The 13,736-nt window shown below is 34.4% G+C and overlaps 1 protein-coding gene across 2 annotated transcripts in view; it reads left to right on the top strand.

Moving 5' to 3' along the window:
- Positions 1–13,736, top strand: part of UBA6 (ubiquitin like modifier activating enzyme 6) — a 72,417-nt gene that overhangs the window by 8,304 nt on the left and 50,377 nt on the right. Inside the window, exons 1-3 of one of the 2 annotated variants that reach the window (XM_033106359.1) lie at positions 467–501; positions 9,345–9,439; positions 9,947–9,975. In XM_033106359.1, coding sequence (XP_032962250.1) covers positions 482–501; positions 9,345–9,439; positions 9,947–9,975 — 144 coding nt within the window. In that variant the 5' untranslated portion in view covers positions 467–481. Of the gene's footprint in view, positions 1–466; positions 502–9,344; positions 9,440–9,946; positions 9,976–13,736 lie in introns of those variants that run through there. The other variant, XM_033106358.1, reaches the window with a different exon arrangement.

Genomic DNA, 13,736 nt, shown 5'->3' with positions numbered 1-13,736 from the left:
TTCACATGTATATATACTCATTATATCATCACCACAATTTAGGTAATGAACACATCCATCACACCCAAACATTTTCTTTTTGCCCCTTTATAATCCCTTCCTCCCTTCTCTCTCCAGCTACCATTTCCCCAGGCAACCAATCTGCTTTTTATCATTGTAGAATAGTTTTAATTGTCTAGAATTTTATATAAATGGAATCATACGGCATTTACACTTTTGAAGGGGTCTGGCTTTTTTCACTCAGTGATTTTGAAATGAGTTATCTGTATATATTGTCATATCAGCAATTTGTTCCTTTTAATTTCTGAGTTGTATTCTATTATATGGATATAATTCATTTTATTTAACTGTTAACTTTTGATGGGCATTTGGGTTTTTTTCCAGGTTTTGGCTATTACAATTAAGAATGCCACGAGAATTTATATACACGTTTTAAGGTAGACATATGCTTTCATTGACTCTATTGGATAAATATCTAGAAATGAATGCTTGTGGTATATGGTAAGTGTATTTTTAACTTTTAAGAAACTCCAAAATGTTTTCCAAAGTGGTTGCACCATTTTACATTCCCACTAGTAGTGTATGAGGGTTCTAGTGCCCCCATGTTCACTTAGTACCTGGTATGGTCAGTCATTTTAAGTTTAGGCATTCTAGTGTGTGTATAGTGGTGTTACGTTGTGGTTTTAATTTGCGTTCCCCTAATGAATAATGGTCCTAAGCATCTTTTCATGAGCCTATATGTCATCTTTCTTTTTTGGTGAAGTGTCTCTATAAATTTTTTGTCTGTCTTTTTTTATTAGATTGTCTTATTGAGTTCTTTATGTACTCTGTGTACATGTTTTTTGTTATATATGATTAGAAATATTTTTTCCTAGTTAGTGGCTTTACTTTTTCTTTTCATAGCAATGTCTTTTGCAGAACAAAATTTTAAATTCTGCTGATACAATTTTTTATGTATAATTCATATTTTTTTGTACTATTTAAAAAATGTTTGCGAAACTCAAGGACTCTAGCATTTTCTCTGATGTTATCTTCTTGAAGTTTTATAGTATTAACTCTTAAATTTAGGTCTATGAGCCGTTTCAAGTTAATTTTCATATATGGTGTGAGGTAAGGGCCAAGGTTTATTTTTTTCCATAAAGCTCTCCAATGTTTCACCACCATTTTTTGAAGATCATCCATCCCCATTGAATTCCCTGGGTTTCTTTGACAGAATTCAATAGACTATCTGTGGCTTTATTTCTGGAATCTTCTATTTCAGTGATATATATCTCTTTACACCAGTCGCACTGTAGCTTTGTCATAAATCTGGGAATTTAGGAGTATAATTCCTCCAACTTTGATCTGCTTTTACAAAGTTGGTGTGACTCTTTTCTTCTAGGTCCTTTGAATTTCCAAAAACATTTTAGAATCAGCTTGTTGATTCTTTAGGAAAAAAAAAAAAACTTCCTGATATTTGTTTGAGATTGTGTTGAATATGTAGTTCAATTTGGGGAATACTGACATTTTAACAATACTGAATTTTAAGATCCATTAACGGTATGTCTGTCAATTTCTTTCTTTTCTCTCTCCTAGATCTTGCACAACTGTTATCAAATTTATCCCTAAGTAATTTGTATTTTTTATACTATTGTAAGTGGTAATTTTTAAATTTCAATTTCCAGTTATTTATTACTTCTAAATTAGAGCACAATTGATTTTTGCATATTGATTTTTTTATCCTGCAATCTTGCTAAACTCACTTATTCTGATAAATTTTTTTGTAAATTCTATAGGATTTTCTATACAGTCATGTTGTTTGAAAATAAAGAAGTTTGACTTCCTGTTTTCCAGTCTGGAAGCCTTTTATTTCTCTGTCTTGCCTTACTACACTGGCTGGAACTTCCGATACAGTATCGAATGGAAGTAATGAATGTGGACAGCATCACGGTCATTCTTCCTTGGTGAAGTATGATGTTAGCTGTAGGCTTTTCATAGATACTCTTTATTAGGTTGAGGAGGTACCCTTCTATAACTAGTTTTGTTGTTTTTTAAAATCAAAATGAATGTCAGGTTGTCAAACACTTTTTCTGCATTTACTGAGGAGTTCATGTGGTTTTTCTTTAGTCTTCTAATGTAGTAAATTACAATGGAGGCTTTATTATATACCACCCTTGCATTTTATGGGATAAAACCTATTTGGTTGTGATTTTTTTTTACATATATATGTATATATAAATTCTTTTAAGAATTTTTGCATCTTTGTGAGGTGTGGAGTATTTTTTAATTGATTTTGCCAGGGTTTGGTATTAGGGTAATGCAGATCGCATAGAATGAATGAGTTGAGAAGTATTTCTTCAAATTTCTAGAAAGTTTGCATAGAAATTGGCATTATTTCTTCTTTAAATTTTTGTTAGAATTCACAGTGAAGCTGTCTGTCTTTGGAGTTTTCTTTGTTGGAAAGTTTTTAACTACAAGATCAATATCTAATAGATATAGGCATATTCATATAATATATTTCTTCTTGAGTGAGTTTTGATAGTTTGTGTCTTTCAGGGAATATGTTCATTTATCTTAGTGGTTGAATTTAGTGGCTTTAAGTTGTTTGTAGTATTCCCTGACTATCTTTTGTAATCTCTATAGAACATAAAAGGATATTCCTCGCTTATTTCTGATATTGGTAATTTTTCTGTCTTTTTTAGTTTCCTGATCTTTTTGGCTAGAGGTCTTCTCAGAGAACAAGTGTTTAGTTTAATTGGTGGAAATGTCATTATACAGCACATGACTGTATACTTGTATTTCTCCTATTCCAGGATTTAGTAATTGTTGTCCTACATTTTGCTTCTACATGTGTTATGACTCACAATGTATCGTGGGGTTTTTTGTTTTGTTTTGATAATTGTTTTATTTTTCAATTACACTTGAAAAATATATTGTTTTTGGCTTAAATACGCTACCTTTAAGAGATATTTTAAAGTAAGAGGAAAAAGTCTTTGTTTTATCCATCCTTTTGTTGTTTCGTGTTCCCTATTTCTTTCTGTAAATTAAAATTTCCATCTGGTATCATTTTCCTTTTTCCTAAGGATTTACTTTAATATTTCTTACAGTGAAGGCCTGGCAGCAATGAATTCTTTCAGCTTTTGTATGTCTGAAGAAGTCTTTTACTTTCTTTTTTGAAATTGAATATAGAATTTTAGGTTGATTGTTGGTTTTTTTTTTCTTTCAGTACTTTATAAATGTGCCACTGTTTTCTGATTTGTACTGCCTCCTGGGAAAAAGTCACCTGTCATCTTTCCTAATATGCCCCATTTTCTGTTATTACTTTTAATATATTCTCTTCATCCCTAGTTTTAAAAAATGGTGATGTGCTTTGATGTCGCATTTTTCATACTTTTTGTTCTTAGGGTGTCTGCATTGTGGTCTGTGAATTTGTTGTATTCCTGAAAAAGTATTAGCCATTAGTTCTTCAAATATATTATTCTCTCTCCCTTCTCCACTCTCTTTCAGGGACTTCAATTTCACATATATTCGATCAAGTTAAGTTGTTCCACATCTCACTTATGCTCTACTTATTTTCAGTCTTTTTTTTTATTATTATTATTTGTGTTTCATTTTGGTAAGTTTCTAGTGCTATGTCTTCAAATTTGCTTCTGCAGTGTTGAATATATTAATTCCATCCAGGTTATTTTCAGCTTAGATTTTATGGTTTTCATCTCTAGACGTTTTGCTTTTCATGCTTTCTACTTTCTTCTTAAGAATATGGATTATAATTATAATTGTTTTAATGTCTTTTTCTAAAAATTCTGTCTTCTACGTCACTTATAAATCTGTGCTATTGTTGATTTTTCTATTCATTGTAAGTTATGTTTCCCTGCTGTTTTGCATACCTGGTAATTTTTTAATGTATGCCAGACCTTGTGAATTTTACTTTTTTGAGTGCTGGATAATTTTGAACTCCTTTAAAGTTTGAGCTTTGTTCAGGAACTCAGTTAAGTTACTTGGAGATTTAAGTCTGGGACTAATTTTTCCCCACTATTGATATAATACCCTTCGAGTGATATTATTATTATTCAGGTGGTTATCTCTCCAGCTTGAGGTTGTTTCCTCAATGCAAGTGCTGATCTTAATTCAGCTTATGGATGACTCAAGGAGAGAACCTTCTGCAGATCTCTGGCACTCTCTGTGTTCATCTCTCTGCTTGCAAATTCTAGCCTCCTTGAATACACATCCCTGTCTTTTCTATTCAGAGAGACCGCTGGGCCTTTTTTGGGTTTCCCTTCCTGCACTGCAGCCTGGAAACTCTCTAAGCAGTAGCTAGGGCAGTCATGAAGCTCATGTTACTTTTCTTCTCTGAGATTACTGTTCTGAGTTGCCTATTGTCCAGTGTCTGAAGTCTGTTGTTTCATTTATGTTTTTCAGTTTTCAGTTGCTTAAAGTGGGAGTAGGATAAACCTGATCCCTGTTACTTCACCATAGTCAGTAGCGGAAGTCATATATATATGTCATGTATCTCTTATATGCCATTGTTTTTTATGTTTTCCTTTTTTCTGGTATAGGATGCTTTTCCTTCTTGATAAACTTTTTTTTTTTTTTTTTTTAGGATTTTATTGGGGAAGGGGAACAGGACTTTATTGGGGAACAGTGTGTACTTCCAAGCCTTTTTTCCAAGTCAAGTTGTTGTCCTTTCAATCTTAGTTGTGGAGGGTGCCATTCAGCTTCAAGTTGTTGTCCTTTCAGTCTTACTTGTGGAGGGCGCAGCTCAGCTCCTTTGCTGTGGCTAGTTGCAGGGGGCACAGCCCACCATCCTTTGCGGGAGTCGAGGAATCGAACTGGCAACCTTGTGGTTGAGAGCCCACTGGCCCATGTGGGAATCGTACCGGCAGCCTTCGGAGTTAGGAGGATGGAGCTCTAACTGCCTGAGCCATCGGACTGGCCCCCTTGATAAACTTTTTAACTCCAATTAAGTCTTCAGAATTTAACTTGGATGAACCTCACTTGTGAAGTTTTATATAACCTCCACTGATAGAGATAATTGTTTCCTCTTATCTATTTCAGGTTCCCTTAGTTTCTGGTACTTCTGTATATGGTACTTAAGAATGAATTATTTCTCTCTCCCAATAATATGTCATAGGCATTCTGCTAAGTATTTTATATATTTTATCTAATTGAAACCTCATAGTAGCCATATGAGGTTATTGCTGTTATCTCCACAGATTGCCAGTGCCTGGCTTGAAATAGATATTTTAATAAATTTATGAATGCATGACAAAGGTAATTGAAGTACATCCAGAAGAAAGTGATCAGAGTGTTGAGGGGAACTCAAAATGATGTCATTTTGGAATTGTTTAAGGAACTGGAGATGTTTAGCCTGGAGAAAGAAGACTCTGAAAACTGAATACCATCTTCAAATGTTTGGAGGGCTGTCACATCGAAGAGGGATTAGACGAGTTCCTTATGGCCCCAAGGAGGTAAAATTAGGGCTAGTAGGTGAAAACTATAGGGAGATATTGTGCTTTCATGAAAGAGAGCATCTTTAATAAATAAGGCTCTCTAAAAGTAGAGTAGATAGCTTGGTCATTTCATTTTACAAGATACAATCACTGATATGTTGCCTGTCCTTTTAATAGTCAGCTGTAATATAATAATGCTGGACTAGAAATTATACTTTAGGCTTTTTAAATCTCATCTCTATTACTTACTAGTAATATGAAATTCATAGTAGAGGATCTAAGCCTCAATTGCAGAGTATCTGACATGCACAAAATAGGCACTTAATGAGTACCCTTTCCCATGGTGACCAAACATTGAAAAGGCAGTTTCAGTTTTCACAGGTCGTTCAGGTAACAAGAATCTGTCTGAGATTATATGATTCTTTGGAAAACCTTGGTTCTTACATCTTTATTCTTTTGTCTGTATGTTCTTTTTCATTTATAACCACTTTTGTGCCATGGCTATTCATTATTTGTCTAAGTAACCTTAAAAATAATTCATGAGAACAAGTCTGAGATGAAAAACATATTTTTTAATATAGTTCTTGTAACTGTGAACATAGAATAATTGAAGCCCTCTGCTTCGTGGAGCATAAAAGTGTTATTCCTGTTCTTGTGTGCCAATTCATTTCTTTCATTAGTTTAGCAGATTTTTTGTGTTTGTCTATAATATGCCAGGCACTGTTAGTCACTGGGGATAAAATAAAATAGTCAATAAGGAATAGGCCCTTGCTCTACAGAATCTGCAATCTCCTAGGAAAAATAGACAAATAGTGAAAATATACTGTGGTAGTGTTACAATACATTGAATGTAGGGTGTTATGGATGCACATTAAAAAATGATCCAACACTGTCTTGAGAAAGGTTAGGGGTGTCAGTGTAAGCATCATGGAGGGAAACTAGTATATAAGCTGAGACCTAAAGACCAGTAGGAGTTATCAAGCACACAATATTGGGGAGAGGAATACTGCAGAAAAATGTCTACCAGGTAAAGAGAACATACTGTGTCTGGAGAACTGAAAACCTTTAGTATACCTAGAACGTGGAATTTGGAGGAAGGATGACAAAAGATGGGACGAGAGTCAAGCAGAGATTAGATTATGAAGGACCTGTGACTAATGTTAGAATTTGGACTTTATCATAACGAAATGGGAAATCACTGGAGTTTTTAAAGCAGGAGAATGATTTGACCACATTTGTACTTCAGAAAGATGATTCATCTTAATAGGAACCTAATAGGTAATATGTGAAACTGAAAAACCAAGTATAAAAGTACAAACAGGTTATTGAAAAATAAGGGGGTAAATATTAGAAGAAATAACTAGAAGAATCGAGAGTGCTTTTCCTTGGGAGGTGGTAATTGGGATAGAGAAGAGAAGGTCGGGAAACTGATTTTTTTTTTTCCTCCTGTAAATCACTGTAGTGTGAATTGAGTTTTGTAATCTACATGCAGTGTAGCATAGTGGTTATGAGTAAGGATACTAAGACCAGACTACCTGGGTTGAATCTTGCCTCCACTATGTATAAGTTACTTAATTTCCCTGTGCTTAAGTTTTCCTCTCTGTAAAAATGGGAATAATAATAGTTTAAAATTTTTATGAGAATTTTTATGAGGATTCAATGAATTAATACAAGTAAAACACTAATTCAATCTGTGGTGCATAGTAAACATTTAGTAAGTTTTAGCAGTTAGTCTTACATATCAGCACTATTCAGGTACTTATATACGAGGAGAATAGACAAATTTACAGTCATAGTGGGGGATTTTTTAAATGTTGCTTTTAGTAATCAAGAGAACAAGCAAACAAAAAAATCAACAGGTATGGATTTCATCAAAATGATTATTAAAATTATACTAAAGCATACATGAAGAATGTTCTATCTAACAACTATAGAGTGCACATTCTTTTCAAGAACACAGGGAACATTTGTAAAATTAACCAAAGAAATACTCAAATATTAAAGAGTGAAATCGTATAGATTGTGATGTCTATTCACAGTGTATTTAAGCTACAAGTCAAAAGATAACTAGAAAACTCCCCATAAAATTAGAAATTTAAAAATATATTTCAGATTAACCCATAAGTCAAAAACGAATCATAATTAAAATTGGAAAATAATGAAAGTACTGTATCAAAATTTAGGATGCTATTTTAAGATCTGTTAAAGTTTTATATGTGTATTTTAGGAAAAAAAGCTAGAAAATTAATAAGTTTTTATTTCAGGAAACTAGGGGGTGAAAAAATAGAAGGGTAGAATTTATTAGCATAGGAAATATTTCAAAGGCCAAGTTCACAGACACTAGCTAACAGCTAGTGTAAGCAGGCTAAAGCTCAGGCCTGATATGTTAACTTTTCCCTGCATGTTAAGAATATGAAACTATTTAGATACACTGCCAGAAAGGGAGAGTAAGTTGGTACATCCACTTTGGAAAACAGTTAATCATTAACTAAGTTAATCCTGCATTTCTTCTCCTAGATATATTATAGAAACTACTACACATGTGTACCAGGAGACATAAGAATGCTCATAGAGTCATTACTGGCAACTGTTCAAAAGTATATAATATCTACATTATGATATCTTATTACAATAGAATGGTAGCAGATATGAAAAATTAATGAACAACTGCATGCGTTGATAAATCTAAGTATAATTTCATTCAAAAGAATCAAGACACAGAAAAAGACATTCAAAATGATTCCATTTATATAAAGTTTCAAAACAGACAACTTAAATATATTGTTCAGGGGTACACAAATAAGGCTGGTAATACACATACATACCATAGTAGATGTTCAATAAATATTTAATGAACAAATGAATAGTTTTTATCTCTGAAACAGAATGGTGAATATGGTGAATACCAAGTTAAACAGAAAAGTTTGAGTTTTATCATATTTTGCAGGGAATAAGGAAGGAAATAAAGATAACTTATATTTATAAAGTTCCTTCTGACTAAGCAAGAAACCCCGTTTTAGGCTTTTTATTGAATATGAATAGCTGAAGTATGGAAATTATATAAACATCTACATATTAAAAAGACACGCATTAAACGTGTGTGTGTGTGTGTGTGTGTGTGTGTGTGTGTGTGAATGTGTGTGAATTCCAAAAGAAATACTTGCAGCCCAAGGGGTTCTGGAATTATTTATTTATACTGAACTCATCTGTCAAATGATTCTCTTAAGATTCCATTGGAATGTCCATTGGATTAAAAAACTGGTGTAGTATCAAGTGTATCACTGTTCTGTCAAATAAACTCTTTATTAGTGACTCGATTATTGTATCTGACTTTTAAAAATTGTCATTGTGTATTTTTTGCAATTCCCATCCTGATACTACCTTGTGGCTGTTAGGATGGATGACTTAACAAGATCCTTTATATACTTTAGCAGTTTTATATACTTTAGCAGTTTTGAAAACTGCTTAATTTTAAGTCATCTGAACTCCAAGAAGGGAACCAATTTTTTGCTTCAGAGATCCTGTCTTACAGTGAGACTCAAAGTGGAAATGGCAAACTCAAATGCCTATAGTGGCCGCTGAGGTCATAAATGAGAGAAGCAGGATGGGAACTGTTGAAAGTCTAGATAGAGCACATAGTCCTCCCTGTGTAAATAGGGAACTCCTGTTCAACTCCATCTGTCTGTTACCATGAAGGAATGTGGACCTTGTTGCCAAATCCTCTCAATTTTCAGAATATGTCATATATTTAGCAATCAATTCAGAAAATTCAAATAGTTTACAAGTGATCCAAAAGCCTAAAACAAGCCTGTGGGCAGGACCTAGTTGCCAGGCTATTAGTTTGCAAACACTTTAAAGGGATATATAATTTTGATGAAATAATTTATTGTTTTTTTATTATGTTTTTACATATAGTCGACAGAGATATGTTCTTGGAGACACAGCAATGCAGAAGATGGCCAAGTCCCATGTTTTCTTAAGTGGTATGGGTGGTCTTGGTTTGGAAATTGGTAAGCAGTATTTTTATTCATAATTTTGTAAGACACTTTTGAGCAATATAATTTAAAGATTTAACACCTCCGTGTATTATTTCTGTAAAGGAAATTATGTAGATACAAAATCTTGATTAGATTTAGTTCTCATTGTTTTAGCAAAACTACTTCTTGATTCTCCCACAAGGAATCAGTAATGACTCTCTTGCTTCTTTTTTTTGTGATGTTAATAGCCATTAATGATCATTCTCTATATCCATTAATTCGTTATGATAGAACACACATACATATATTTGTAATAATGTACCTGGAGGAATACACAAAAATTTTAAGTGATTATCTCAGTGTGGTGTGATTATGGAAATTGTTTTCTTTTTTGTTCATCGGTATTTTCTAAAGGATTTGTATTTCTTAAGAAGTAAAAAAGTTAAAATTTACTTGTCAGAGATAGGACCAAATTCCATGAAGATAAAGCTAATATACGTTCCTAATAATAAACTATTTCTTTTTCTTTTTCCTCTATAGCAAAGAATCTTACTCTTGCAGGAATTAAGGTAAGAAAAATGTCCTTGGTAAAAAGGATTGTTTGTTATGAACTCTTTTTTCTTTTTTTTACTCTCAGTAGTGGCGATATTGTTTGTACTTTGGCCTAATTATTGCTTCTTCATTTAGTAGCAATATTGTTTTAATGCTGTACTTTCCTTTAAAAAAAAACACACTTTGTTATAGAAAATTTAAAAATTATACAAAAATAGAATAGCCCATATACCCATCATGCAGCTGCAGTTATCAGCTTATAGACAAATTTGTTTCATGTATCCACTGGCCCCCAACCACCAAATTATTTTGATGTGTCAGACATCCTATTATATCATCCTTAAATACTCTAGTAAATAGCTCTAAAAAAATATGGATTCCTTTTGAAAATATAACACTATACCACTTTTACACCTAAAATAATGTTCTCATTGTCATTGTATTAGTTATCTATTGCTGCAAAATAAATTACCCCGAAACTTAGCAACTTAAGCAACAGCATTTATCTCAGGCACACCTCAGCTGGTTCCTCTCTTTGAGGGTCTCAAACAAGGCTCCAGTCAAGGTACTGACAGGCCTGGAATCATCTCGAGGCTAGGGGAAAGATCGTCTTCCCAGTGTCGCTCAGGATTCAGTGGCAAGGTTGTGTCACTTCACATTCTCAGCTTAGTTCCTTGTTGGATATTGGTCAGAGGTCAGTTGCGTCCCAAGTGGCCCTCTCCATAGGGCGGGCATCTTGCTTCGTCAGCGTAAGCTAGCAGTAAGACAAGAAAGGGAATGAGCTAGCCAGAGAACTCACAGTGTTTTGTAACCTAATCTCAGAAGTGATATTCCGCCACCTATGCTCTGTTCCTTAAAAACTAGTCACTAGGTCCAGTTTACACTCAAGGGGACAGGATTACACAAAGGCCTGAATACCAGAAATGAGACTCATTGGGGGCCATCTTTGAAGCCTTCCTACCACAGTCATCTAATACCTAATTAGAGTTCAACTTTCCGAATTATCTTACGTGATTTTTTAAAACTTTGTTTTGTTCTAATCGGGATCCAAGTAAAGTCCATACACTAAACTTGGTTTCTTAGATCTAAAGGTTTCCCTTCATTGATTTTTTTTTTTCTCCTTACAATTTACTTATTAAAGAAACCAGGTCATTTATCACATGTACCTCTACCTCTGTATTTCTTGTAAACTGGTTGTTGTATCCAGAGAATCAGATTCAGATTTGATTCTTTTCGTGCTACTACTTCACAGGTGATGTTGTGTTCTATCAGGAGGAAATAATACCTGTTGACTTTTTGTAATTATTACTGACTATTAATGATTATTGCCTAGATTCATGTTTTATTAGGAGCAGTAATATTTTTTTATTAGTTTCAGCTATACAAAACAACGTAATAGTTAAACATTTAAACCCCTCATAAAGTGATAACCCCCCCCACCTATTACCCCTCTGACATCTTACATAACTGTTAAAACAGTATCAACTACCTTCCCTACATTGTACTCCACATCCTATGACTATGTATACCTACATATTTAGTTATAGTTGACATTCAATATTATTCTACTTCAGCCTCAGGAGTATAGTGCATTGGTCAGGCATCTACATAGTCTATGATGTGATCCCCCTGATAAGACCAGTGCCCATCTGACAACTTAAGTGATCTATACAACATTGTTGATTATATTCCCCATACTGTGTTAACTATCAATTTCTATTTTTCAATGCCTTCACCTTTTTCACCCTGCTCCCAACTCCATTCCCATCTATCACCCTGATAGAGCTAGTGCCTATCTGACACCATACCTAGTTATTACAACATTATTGACTATATTCCTAATGCTGTACTCTACATCACCATGACTACTGTATAACAACCAGTTTGTACTTCTTAATCCCCTCCCCTTTCATCCATCCTTAACTCCTCCTTCCCATCTTAAAGAAGTCCCTTTAAGATTCCTTGTAATAATGGTTTGGTGGTTGATGAACTCCTTCAACTTTTTCTTGTCTGGGAAGCTCCTTATCTGTCCTTCAGTTCCAAATGACAGCCTTGCTGGGTAAAGCAGTCTTGGTTGTATGTCATTGGTTTTCATCACTTGGAATATTTCCTGCTACTCCCTTCTTGCCTGCGAAGTTTCTGTTGAGAAATTTCTTGTGGGGGCTCTCTTGCAGGTAACTTAACTGCTTTTCTCTTCCTCAAGCTTTTAAGATTCTCTCTTTGTACTAGGTTGGTGCAAAAGTAATTGCACGTTTACATTTTTTTTAACCTCTTAAACTGCAATTACTTTTGCACCAACCTAATATTTAACCTTTGGCATTTTAATTATGATGTGTCTTGGTGTGGGCCTCTTTGGGTTTATCATGTTTGTGACTCTGCTTCCTGCGTTTGTATGTCCATTTCCTTCACCAGGTTAGGGAAGTTTTCTGTCATTATTTCTTCAAATAGGTTTTCAATTCCTTGTTCTCTCTTTTCTCCTTCTAGTACCTCTGTAATGCGAATGTTGGTACACTTGATATTGTCCCAGAGGCCCCTAAAACGTTCCTCAAGTTTTTGGATGCTTTTTTCTTTTTGCTGTTCTGGTTGGATATTTTCTGCTACCTTGTCTTCTATATCGCTGTCTGGATCTTCTGCTTCATCTAATCTTCTGTTGAGTCCCTATAATATATTCTTTGTTTCCGTTATTGTGTCCTTTATTTCTGACTGGTTCTTTTTTATGGTTTCCATCTCCATTTTTATGCTTTCTATCTCTCTGTTGAAGTTCTCCCTGAGATCATTGAGCATTCTTATAACCAGTGTGTGGAACTCAGCGTCTGATAGATTGTTTATCTCCGTTTGCTTAGTTCTTTTTCTGGCACTTTGTTCTGTTCTTTTGTTTGGGACTTGTTTCTTTGTCTCCCCATTTTGGCTACCTCCCTGTCTTTATTTCTATGTATTCAGTAGGGCTGCTATGTTTTCCAGTCTTAGTAGAGTGGCCTTATGTAGTAGGTATGCTATAGGGTTCAGTGGCGCAATCTTTCTGGTCACCTAAGCCACGGGTTCCAGGTGTGTCCCTTGCGTGGGTTGTGTGTGCCCTCCTCTTGTAGTTGAGCCTTGGTTGATAATTGCACATCATTGTGAGGGATTGACCCTTGGGCTCACTAGTTGTGAGGACTGACTTTGACTACAGTGGAAGAGTTGTTCTAGGGGCTGATTCTACAGAGCAGTATCTGCCTCAGCAGGACTCTGATGCCTGCCCAATCCGAGAGGCAGTTATATTCTGAATCTCTCCCTTCTTCATTTATTAACTGGGATCATATTTTAGAAAGAAAATTTTCCATTCGTTGCATGTTTGGTTCCACTAAAGTGCAGTTTGTACATATATGAACAGTAGGATAAATACTTGATTTTTTCCCCAGTTTATTTACCAGTTTTCCAAATCAGTAGTATTCTATCATCCCTCAACAGTGGCCAGTGAATTTGTGTGTGTGAACATCATGATAAACTCATGGATTTAAACATATGTGTTATTTTTTGACCCATTGTAGCTGTTATTCTCATTTTGCTCAAATTATTTCATTTTTGGCTGCTGGGATTTTCTTCCAAGTTCTTGAGTCCTTTTGACACTCCCCCATAGTCTTTGATTGTCACTGATTATAAAGTCTTTTCAGTTGACAGAGCTAGAACATTCACTATGAGTAAACTCAGAAATTTCTGAGTTTCAAGTTTAGGTTCGTAGGGTATTTACTTCTTTGATTTTATATTTGTATCTCTTACTATAAAGTTTGGGTCTTAACAA

The sequence above is a fragment of the Rhinolophus ferrumequinum genome, chromosome 5 (genome assembly GCF_004115265.2).
Source record: "Rhinolophus ferrumequinum isolate MPI-CBG mRhiFer1 chromosome 5, mRhiFer1_v1.p, whole genome shotgun sequence".
Classification (NCBI taxonomy): Eukaryota; Metazoa; Chordata; class Mammalia; order Chiroptera; family Rhinolophidae; genus Rhinolophus; species Rhinolophus ferrumequinum.
This window is presented reverse-complemented; position numbering and strand designations above follow the sequence as displayed.